Raw genomic sequence first — 11,789 nt, 5'->3', positions numbered from 1 at the left:
GAAGGTTACACCCCATTCATAATCCATGAGATTACTAACTCCATATGGTTCGGAACCACGAAATGAGGATCGGGGATGATGGTACGAAGTGAGTCATGGAGTCACATTCGCTCGTATTGGCCTCTACTCGATTCTTAAAGTGAAAAGTGATTCATGCGATCTAAAAGGCATACAAATAAAATATTCAATTTGAACCAAACTTCATTAGGCTAAATTGGTTGAATATTAATGCAACACGTACATAATTCTAAAATATTAGTGTTCACTTTAATTAATAACAAGATTAAAAAGGAACCTAAACCGGTTGTCCAAATTATCTTATTAGGCGTGATTTTCAATTACATATTCCCTTTAAATTGCAATATGGTGATCAATAAATATAATAAAATATATATTAATATTGGAAGCAATTTAACCATAATATCATTAGTCAAATCAAATATAATAATCCTATCATGATACTAGCAACAAGAATAAAAATAAGAGTAATTAAGTGAATCAATTACTCACTTTTCGCGTTTCCTTGAATTGCTACACCATGAATAAACCGTTAGTAACTTAAATAAAAATAAATCAAATGAAAATAATTAATTTAAAAGTAGAGTTGATTTGGTCCAAACCCTCAGTTAATTCTACCTTTTCACGCCTTGGTTTTAAGTATAGAAGTTCAGGTAAAGTATAGACTCCTTGGAGTGCTTAGGGGAAGTATGGTGTAATTAGGAATATAGGTTTAAGGCTTAGGGAAATGAGCTAGAAATTGGATTGGTTCATGAAATATATTGGATAAAACATGGATTTAAGCTCTCCAAAGATTAAATACTCAACCTGACCAATAATGGCAGTGACAGGTGTTCATCATCGGGTTTGGTTTTGGGGAGACATTTTTAGGTGTCTACACACGTCCGTGCAGATTAGGCTGCACGTCCGTGACAAGTTTGGCACGTCCGTGTAGACCTGTAGCCGTGCCCGACTCTCGTTTTCTCTGTCTTTTTTATGTGGGGGTCTTTATAAATAACCTCTTGAGCTCATTTGTACGGCATCCAAGTTTTTAGACCTTTCTCTTAGTTTTTAATTTTACAAACACAAATATTCTCAAATCATTAGTTAGATTTTAATTGCTAGCTTAGAAATTTCAATCTTAATCATTGTAGAAGATAAGTTCCAGCGTTGTTATTCAAGTTGAAGCTTTTAGTAACTTTTCTTACTCTTCTCTTCCATTTTAATTGCTTTGATGGTTAATTATTTTGCTTAAATCTTGTATACTTAGATTGTTAATTAGCTTAATCTTTAGTTTGAATCTTGTCCACGAGTAGCTTGAAAACCTTAATTGCTTTAATCTCCATGGATTGTGATGGGTAGTCTAATTTTCTAGGGTTTGGGTGAAACCCTCAATATAGTCACTAATTACCTGTTACATGGGTTAATTTGGTAATTCTTGGGTGTTAATTAGTTGAGTTTAAGCGGTTTAATTGCTTTAGTTCTTGTATATGGCCATTGCTAGAACTATTATCCAAGCTTTCTCAACGAAGGATCGAGAGATGAACTTGAGTTAGCTCCCTTATGCTTAATTGACTTGAAATGCCATGAGAATAGGAATTTCCAGTTAAGGGAATGTTTTTGTCATCGTGATTATGCTTTAATACTTGTTTCATGCTTTGTAACCACGAGAGTAGGTTGTATTCATGATTCAAGTAATCCCTCTTGCTTGAGAGAGTAGTAGGGTGCTTTAGATGACTTCCCTATATTATCCCCTTAATTTACCATAATTTGCTACATGCTATTTGTGATTTGTGATTAAGTTTAATGGTATATCCCGATCCCTAGAATCCTCTAAATATTGTTAATCACCCTTTAGTCTTAGTTGATTTGAATTAATTCATGTTACATAAAACCAACCCAATATTGACTTCATTTAATTTAGCTTATTTAAACGGTAGTATCTCGATGGTTGATTCAACGCCTCTCTTGGGTTCGACCCTTTCTTACCCTTGCTATTAGCTAGTGAGACCAAGATAGGACTTTTATCTTTGGTAGGCTCGACGACGGTCTATCGGAATGCTGAAATAACAAGAAGATATTACGAAACAAATCGCCTAATTTCGCGTCTAGGAGGTGAAGCTAGTACAATGGTACCATAACTAATGATGAGAAATTTCAGTTTCAAACAGGATGACCTATCGACATTAATAAATACTTGGAGATAAGGGACGCTATAATCCTTAAAATCTATTGACGCTTTAATCATCAATCTTTGAAAGATGACTTGATAGGTGACAATAATCCTTAAAATATAATGACGCTTTAATCATCAAGTATCGCAATCATATTTCACTTTTTATTAATGTAATGCATTTATAGTTTTATTACTTGTGTCTTACAATAATCATTATTATTTAATTGGTTTGTAATTAATTACATAATTTTAATTAATTACAATTTAATTATCGTCAAATATATGGGTAAGAAATATTATGGATAGTAATTAATATAAAAATTGAAAATAAGTAAAAGAGAGAATATAGTGGGCCGGGGTAAAGTAAAAAGTAAGAAAGAGAGTGGTGAGGGAATTTTATGGTTTGTTGTTGGTGGGATGAAAAAAATTCTTTCTTTAAAAATCAAACATGGAGGGGAGAGGGAGAGAGAGAGTGAGTGAGTGAAGAGGGAATTTTTTTTTTTCTCTGATGATAGTGCTATTAGGCTTTGTTTATTTTGATTGAAAATATTTTTACAAACTATTAATTTTTATATAAAACCATTTTCATGGAAAATATGATTTTAAAAAGGGCTTTATTATATTAATTAAACAAAAACTTATGTGATAAAAATGGAAGAAAATGGAAGGTGAAGGGAAGCAGAGAGAAATAGAGAAAGTGGGGAAGCGTGAAGCGGAATATGTGGCATATATTACGTACAAAAGGATAACGGGTTTCCTTTGTTCACTTAAAATTATACGGAGTATTAACTTTCTACCAAGCCAGTTTAAAATTGTTTCCTACCCGAGGTTTATCAAAACAAAGAAAGGAAAATGGAAAAATGAACCAAAACATTTGTCTCTCTTAAGTAATTCAAAAACTTCATTGATGATTGGCAATAATTAACATGATTTTTACATAAATATAATACTACTAGTTTGAAATCGATAACCTTGATCAAAGCTTCCTTATAAGAGTAGGCGAGTAGCAAATAGTTTCAATTTTATGTAATTGTACTTATTTGAAAAGCCAACCAACAAAACCTTTTTTTTTCCCTCTATAAAATTGCTTTGTTGTTCTTAAATTCTTATTTATGAACTACCTAATACATATGTATATTTTGATAGGCGGTCAAAAACCTAATAAAAATAAGTAGCTTAATCCGTAAATCAAGGGAAAGAATTTGAACATTCGTGATTAAGATTGTATGTCGCGTGTTCGAGGGCATACAAGTCTCGGTTGTATGTCAAACCAAACCTTGATAGCGAATGCTCGTTAATATCTTAAACTTCAAAGCTGTCTAAATTTTATTGAAGATATGTATGACTTTAAATAGGCATTACAAATAAACTAGCTAAAAGATAAAAAAAAAATGCCATATTAATATCAATCCTAGTTTTACTTTTAATGTTTGACTGTACTAGGATAAATAGGATTGGTGAACTCTCAAGAAGTTTTTAAAGTTGGTAACTATCATTAGTGTTTCAAATGAAATCTTTGTTTGAAGTCCATTTTTAAACCCGAATAGTAGTGATAAAAGCCTTTAAGGTAACCAACAAATTAAAGTCTTTTCATTGACATGGTTATTTGCTAACAGAACTTTTATACAAACGACCAAAATAAACGACCAAAATAAAAAAAAAAATTAAAAAAAAAACTCAATTAAAAACGATTTAATTTCCTTAACTCCATCATAAAATAATTAAAAACCTTTAAAAAGTTATACTTCATAATAATTAACAACAAATCCAATTAATTTTTCCTCAAACAAAAAAAAAAAAAAGTCCAATTAATTACCCATCAATAAACTCCCAAAATCAACCCCAAATCAAACCTAAGACTAAACTCAACACAAATCAAATCAACAATTCAAAGTTAAAAAAATTCTTGCCCCTTTTCTCTCACCTAAATCTCAATTCCCAAACTCTCTCCAATAATCACCAAAATGGCAAAATTAAATTTTCCTTCAAAAAAAAAAATAAATAAATAAAATTCACCTAAAATAAAATACTACAAACCATAAAAAATTAAATAACCAATCCTCCCCTCCTAAAAAAAAAAAAAGAAAAAACGAAAATGGAACCTCGACGAAACCCCCAAAATAGAGCAAGAATCGACCCAAAAATCCGCCAAGTTGGTTTCACATTCAATCCCACTACCCCAACCCTAAACCCTAATTCTTCCGCCACCGTCTCCGCCGACGACTCCGCCCTTTCTCCGGTTATGATCCCTCCTCCGCCGATCCCCTCCGACACTTCCGCCGCCTCCGCCGCCTCCGCCGCCGCCGCCTCCACTTCTCTCCCTGTTCCTGTCCCCGCCCACTCCGCCGCCACTGCCGCCGCCACTGTCTCCGCCGCTCACCGTGTTTACGACGATTCTCACTCCTACCTCGCCGCTTCTTCGCCTGAGTCATCTCAGCCTGATTTTTCCGACGACTGGGTTCGAAGTAGTTCTGGAAAGTACAGTCTTGGTTTTGATATGTCTGGTGTTAATTCTCCTGTTGCTGATCAACAATCTGCTCATGATGCTGATTTGACTGTTATTCATCATGGTTAGTAATCTATTTTCATTATTTGTTGTAATTTTTTTTGTTTATAACTTTAATTCGAGTTTAATTTTTGAATTGATTTAAGGATTTATTTCTTGTTCTGTATTATTTTGAAATTATTGTGAACTTAACGGGACAACCTGCTTATATATAACCAATTTGGAAAAAATCATTTTGTTGATGAATTGCAAAAAAAAAAAAAAATCAAAATTGGATGATAGTGTAATGTGGGAAAATTACAAAGTGTATGATGATATTGTATTGTGGGAAAATTACAAATTATATGATGAATTTTTGTTATTTATATTTATTGGGCAAATGGTATAAATGCTTTTGGCTGTCATATTCGAATTTATTTTTAAGATATGATTACATTTTCTGCAATCTGATGCTTTTCTGGGAGCAGAATTGGGGAATTTTATTATCTTGATTACAAGCGGTGTGTAGTTGCGTAGGCTTTTTATGTTTGATTCGTGATGATAAGAAGATTCTTGGGATAGTGTAAGCTTTTAATTTTTTAAATCTTGCTTTTCGTTTTCGGACTTTAGTCATTGTAAGAAGAGCTCCCTTGTACAAAGATTCAGTTCATGATCTGAGCTAAGTTGTTTCATTTCAACCATTGTGATCTCGCTCTGTGTTTTGGTAGCGGAATGGATCGAGTTGATGCGAAGTAATAAGCTTTCTGATTCTGATTCTTCCAACATATTTGCATTCATAATTTGCTGGTTGGCAACATCAATGTATTGAAATTGATTTGTATGTGAACTTTAAAAGCTGAAATTTGCTATGCATTAACAAAGCTTGTTTATTTTGAGTAGTAAAGGTGTAGATGTCAATATATGCATTTTGTGAGTTTGTTTTTATTCCTTTTCTTTTCCTTCCCACATTGCATTCATAGAATCATTTTACTTTTATATTAAATTGCCTTTAGTAAGTATCTCTTTTTATATTTGAACATGATCTATGTTGCAGTTTTTTTAATGAAACCAATGATGCAGAGAAGGGAGGAAATATATCAGAAGTACAAGTGTCTCACCATGAAGACAAAAAGGTGACCTCCAAACCGTTGAAGGATAAAACTAGCAAAGCTGAAAGGCGCGCTTTACAGGAGGCTCAGAGAGCTGCAAAATCTACTAAAAAAGGTTCAGACTTTTTCATTTATTTTTGTGCGTGTGTGTACGAGATGGGGGGGGGGGAGGGTTAGTCATTAGTTTGAACTTTTGTTTGATTGCTGTCAAATATTGCACTTAGTGCTTATAATTTTTGGAATATTTTTGGATACTTTCTTTTGAATACTGTGTATACATGACCATTTAGCAAGACGTTGATTGATCTAAACAAGTGATGGGTATGATTACTGCAGCTGCGGCTTCTGGAGTCGCACCTCCTGTCACTGAAAAGCCAACCAAAGCATCTAAGCAGTATCCACAGAAAAAAGATGTTCCTTTGGCAACATCCTCAGTGTCAGTACCTGAAATGAAAGGAGGTGATCGGCCATCGGAGAAAGACAAGAAGAAGGATGTTTACCATCCTCGGATGCAGTATGATGACAAGAGCAGAGTGGAAAAGGCTAAAAAGCGCTCTGTTATTGACAAACCTGAAGCTAGAAACAGAGTGGAGTTGTTTCAGCATTTGCCTCAGTATGAACGTGGAAATCAGCTCCGTGACCTCGAGTCAAAAATTTTCAATCTTGATTCAGTTCATCCTGCTGTGTACAAGGTACATTAACTTACCAGCTTTTTTTATCAATTTGATTTTTGTTTTTATCAGCATTAAAGATGGTAATTAAATAAAGTTCAAATGTCACTGGTAAAATCCACCACAGAATTACAGCTATGAGACAAAGTTAAGATTGTGGTTTCTAAGTCAAGAATGCCTTAAGCTAGATACCTTCTTCTCCTATCTGATTGGCTTGTGAGTGAGCTGGCCTTGGTTTTTGTAAGTGGGTTTTATAGACTTTTGAAGGCTATTAAAAAATGTGTTTAAACAGAGATATCGTGAAGGAGATCATTAAGAAGCAATATTGAAATTAATTGATATTTTGTTTTGATGGTGCTGTGAATTGTGAAATTACCACTTGATTTACCAGTAAAACCCTAAAAGAAGAAAGAGAAGGAACAATTCTGAATGAATACTTTTACATCCCTTCTCATTTTTACTGTTGGTCTGCTTACACTGATTTCTCACTCTATATCTAAATCATCATATTCATTGAGTGTCTGTAATCCACTTCTTGCGCAAGCCAATGCATAATTAAATTTTGGACGGCATCTAGATTCCTTCCTTATTTTGCCTTTCCAAGGCGCTTATCATGGGTGAAACAAATCCAAGGTTTAGAATGATTGGTTTGGTGCACAATTGGAAAAGGACCTACTATGGTAAACATCATCTTTATGGGCTTAGATTCAATGTCATTTTTTATCTGTTAATTTTTCAATAATCAATATATATAACTTATTAGGTTTTTTATGAGTTCAGCATTGGTGTATCAAGTTCTCGGCTCATCAAAATTTAGTTATTACCTTTGAAGAATGTGACTAACAAGATGAGGACAGGTTAATTTTGAAGTCAAAATAAATATATATAAAAAAAAAGAAAGATTCATAGATGTTATTAACCATTAGTTAAGATATCCAAATCTTTTCCTTCTTGATTGAATGGAAAGGGTTGGGTTCATAACATCTTCACTGTCTAAAGTAATGATGAGTCGGAGAACACCATGCATCATTTTTTAAGTTTCCTAGTATTTTATTGTTTATTAAATATCATATGGAATTCACATTATGTAATAATCATATTAAATGTCATGCCCTTTCCAGATTTTTATTTATTTATTTATTTTTCATACGAACGCATAAGAACATTGATTTAGACTTATTGTTACTTGAGCTATCTGGTGGAGTATTTAGACTTGAACAGTTTTATTATTTTTTTAGAAAGAAATTGGTTTATCTGGCAACTCATTTTTTAAATCCAGAAGCCAAGTTACAAGACAACCAAGAGTTCCCTACTTTGTCAGTTGTTTTCCTACCTTAGCTAGCTAAATGGCAATGTGATTTAGAGTATTTTTCAATCTTAAGCCTTAGAGCTTAGAGAAAGAATAATTTAGTTGATCAAATTCAACCAAAATAGTTAAATACTTAAATATACTTGGTATTTGCTTTTGATGTCAGGTGGGTTTGCAATATTTGTCGGGCGATGTATCTGGAAGTAATGCACGATGTATTGCAATGCTCTATGCTTTTAAAGAAGCCATTGAAGACTACCATACCCCTGTAGACAAAATTCTAACCAGAGATCTAGCGACAAGGATCAGTAGCTACGTGTCATTTTTAAATGAATGCCGCCCCCTCTCTATCAGTATGGGTAATGCAATAAGATACGTAAAGGCCCGCATTGCAAAGTTGCCTTCAAATCTTACTGAGACGGATACAAAAGCTACATTATCTTCTGATATATATCGTTTTATTAATGAAAAAATCGTAATAGCAGACAAAGTAATTGTGCAACAGGCTGTCACAAAAGTTAGGGACGGTGATGTTCTTCTTACTTATGGTTGCTCTAGTGTTGTTGAAATGGTATTGGTATATGCCCATGAGCTTGGGAAAAAGTTCCGTGTTGTGATAGTTGATTCACGACCAAAGTTTGAAGGTCAAAGATTGCTTCGAAGACTAATTGCAAAAGGGTTGAGCTGTACATACACGCATATTAATGCAGTTTCTTATGTCATGCATGAAGTCACAAAAGTTTTCTTAGGTGCTGCTTCCATATTGTCTAATGGAATAGTTTATTCAAGAATTGGAACTGCATGTGTTTCTATGGTTGCTCATTCATTCCGTGTTCCTGTACTTATTTGCTGTGAAGCCTACAAGTTTCATGAGAGAGTCCTACTTGATTCCATATGTACTAATGAACTTGGTAATTAACTTTTCTCTCTTATCGAGTTGTCTCCATAGAGCTCCCAGATTTTTTATAATGATGAGTGTGTTCCTTGCAGGTGATCCTGACGTTATAGCTAAGGTATCCGGTAGAAAGGATCTAAATTATTTGGACGATTGGGTGAATAAGAAAAATTTGCAGCTCCTAAATTTATTGTGAGTATCATACTTCTATATTCCTTTCTTATTTTGGATAAAACATAAATAGTATTGTAATTTTTAGACCTAATGACATAAATGATGTCATTCACAGATATGATGCTACTCCCTCAGATTACATATCGTTGATTGTTACTGACTATGGCATGGTAAGCTGCTTCTTGTTGGTTGGTAAATTTTTGCTTTCAATACTATTGCCCCACACCTGTTTTGTTACTTATATTTATAATACTCTACCCTTCTTGAAAATTCATATATCTATCATTTTTATTGGTACAGCAATGTGAATCGTGCTGTATTGTTTAAGTTTTCCTTTTTATGTAACTTATATTCTTTATTATAGTTAGCTTACCTAGCTTTTCTGGAACAACATGCTGTCTGTCAAGTAATCATCCTGCATCCTACTTTTTCCAGATTCTTAAACCAAGTAACTATGCCATATGTTACAAAATTAACAATTAAAGATTAAACCATTGTCATTTCTTGACCTTTGATGCAAATTTGTAAAATTGCAACCTTTGATACTCTACTTTTATTCTTCAATTTCTGATTACAGTATTTGTTTTATACAGATTCCACCTACGAGCGTGCCAGTAATTGTGCGTGAATATGGGAAAGAACACCTATTTTAATGTGCAGATATTGTGTTTAAATACTTGTTGATAACAAGGCTAACTACTGTAAAGGTGTTAGGTTTGAATCTCATATTTAATGTCATAAATTTGATCCCAGTATACAAGTGAAGGCTCATTTCATGTTACTAATGAACTGCACCAAGCAGTTTTGATCCAGCATTCTTTGACAGGAATCGTTGTCTATGTATTATTTTGAACATTGTTTAGAATGATTTAGCCAACTAGAATAATTAATCACAATTCAGTATGATGATTTTTTTTTTTTTTTTTTTTTTTTTTAAAGTTTTACACTTATAGTAGGTGTGATATAAGGTGTAAGTCATATATATACGGAGTAGCTTAATCTCTTTTCAAGTTTGATTCCTTATTATTAATTACAAGTATTATTCTATCATGAATTCATAATAGTGCTTGATTGCTACACTCATTTGCTTTTTTATTTTAAATTTTTTTTTTTTAAAAAAAAAAGAATTGATCTCAAATTCTCAACTCACAGTTCCAGTGTTCTACATCAAACTAAAAAAAACAGCAGAAATTTACTATGGTATGTCTCTTAAAAAGTGGGCAACTATGCTCTCTTTATACTCCGTATAAAATAAGGTATTTTTGTCTGATTTTGACTCGGTTTGATCTAATTTGATGTTATGGATTGACTACAAATTTGACCTCTTTAAGATTAAGGAAATTTTGACTTTTGCTATCTGTCTGTCAAACAGGTCGAATCCACTTTTGCTATCCATCAAAACTTTTATTTTATTTTACTACCTAACATATGCCCTTTTTTTAAATTTTGCTACCACTTGACGGATTCGTTAATAATTCTGTTAAGTTGTTTTTTTTTTTTTTTAAAAAAAATAATAATAATTATAAATTAAAAATAAAAAAACAAAAAAAAAAACCACCCACCCCTGCCACCCCTCCCCTCAACTGCCACCCCTTCCCTCCCCCCTGCCGGTGGCCGGTGCCCAAAGATTTGGCCGGCGCCGGCGCGAACCCACCCCCCTCCCTTTCCCCCACCCTACGCTGCCAACCAAACCCACCCCCCTTCCCTTTCCCCGTTCTCGCAACCAAATCAGCCACCACGCGCAGCTCCTCTCCAAATACCAGCCCACAATCGCAACCCCTGTGGCCACCTCCTCACTCAACCCGCAAAATCAATTCCCAACCACCGATACTCAAACCACCAATCGCTGCCACCCACATCAATTCCCGAAATCAGAGCAAATCGCAGATCCATCGAACCTCGTCTAGAAATCAATTAAAGTTTGCCGAAAAAAGTTGCGGTGTGGTGGTTTAGGGGTTAGGGTGGCCGAAAAGGTTAAGGCGGGTCGATTCGTTAGGGTTTGGAGCAAAGTGTTGCAGAAGAGTGGTGGTAGTGGTGGTGGTTGCGGCGATTCGGATCTTTGATTGTGGTTTCGGTGTGGTGGCTAGGGTCGGGCAGCAGGGGAAAAGGGAGGGGGCTGGGTTGCGTTTGTGGGGGAAAAGGGGTGGGATGGGTTCGCCGGTCGCCGGTCGGGGTAGGGAGCTGGGTGGCTAACGGGAGGGGGCAAGGTTGGTTTCTTGGGTGGTTGATTTAATTTGGGTGGCTGACAGGGAGGCTTGTACGGTGGCAAAGGAGGGAGTGGTGGCCGGAAGGTGGTAATGAAGGTGGTAACGGAATTATAAATGGATTCCGTTCAGTGGTAGCAAAATTTAAAAAAAGGGCATATGTTAGGTAGTAAAATAAAATAAAAGTTTTGATGGGTAGCAAAAGTGGATTCGACCTGTTTGACAGGTAGCAAAAGTTAAAATTTCCTAAGATTAATGTATAAAAGTAAAAATAAAGTGGGATCTTGTTAAATTTGTTTCAAGTATTTAATTCCAATTCAAGATATTTAGTAAAGTTATAAATCTGATGTTTTTTTTTTTTTTTTTTTTTTTTTTTTTTTTTTTTTTTTTTTTTTGAAGTATATAAATCTGATGTTCTGATCTAATGTGAATGTTTTTAATTTGATTTCCCGAGTACAATGTACTGAAGCAAGCAAATAAATATTCACATTAAATGACAGATAAATAAACTAGGGATTTGGAGAGAGAGGACATGAAGAGAAGAAAGATGGAAGATTGCAAATCCTAACATAACATAAATACAGTTGTATAAGAATAATGAATAAATCTCTCTTTTATTTTGAGGCAGAGAAAATAATAAATAATTTCTCAACAGTCAATGAGATAAATAAAATAAAACCTAATAAAATATACAACTTACTACAACAATCAATATCACTTCTCAAATACATGGATATTTTCTAATACAATGCTAACTCAGATATCCTTC

General features: G+C 34.1%; 1 protein-coding gene across 3 annotated transcripts; it reads left to right on the top strand.

The window, feature by feature from the left end:
* The first annotated feature begins 3,996 nt into the window (after positions 1-3,996).
* LOC110726105 (translation initiation factor eIF-2B subunit delta-like) lies at positions 3,997-9,826 on the top strand. Of its 3 annotated transcripts, none has more exons than XM_021905563.1 (7): positions 3,997-4,743; positions 5,739-5,882; positions 6,104-6,459; positions 7,914-8,658; positions 8,738-8,834; positions 8,932-8,986; positions 9,410-9,826. In XM_021905563.1, exons 1-7 carry the CDS (start codon positions 4,269-4,271, stop codon positions 9,467-9,469), a joined length of 1,932 nt encoding a protein of 643 aa, XP_021761255.1. In that variant the 5' UTR covers positions 3,997-4,268; the 3' UTR covers positions 9,470-9,826. The 3 variants fall into 3 exon arrangements, with proteins under 3 accessions (XP_021761255.1, XP_021761256.1, XP_021761257.1); XM_021905564.1 differs by lacking the exon at positions 3,997-4,743 and adding an exon at positions 4,853-5,410 and having other exon boundaries at positions 5,713-5,882; XM_021905565.1 differs by lacking the exon at positions 3,997-4,743 and adding an exon at positions 4,854-5,410.
* Positions 9,827-11,789: the final 1,963 nt, after the last annotated feature.

The sequence above is a fragment of the Chenopodium quinoa genome, unplaced genomic scaffold (assembly GCF_001683475.1).
Source record: "Chenopodium quinoa cultivar QQ74 unplaced genomic scaffold, ASM168347v1, whole genome shotgun sequence".
In the NCBI taxonomy this organism is placed as follows: domain Eukaryota; kingdom Viridiplantae; phylum Streptophyta; class Magnoliopsida; order Caryophyllales; family Amaranthaceae; genus Chenopodium; species Chenopodium quinoa.
Note: the sequence above shows the minus strand (reverse complement) of the source record. Positions and strands in the feature narration are given on the sequence as shown.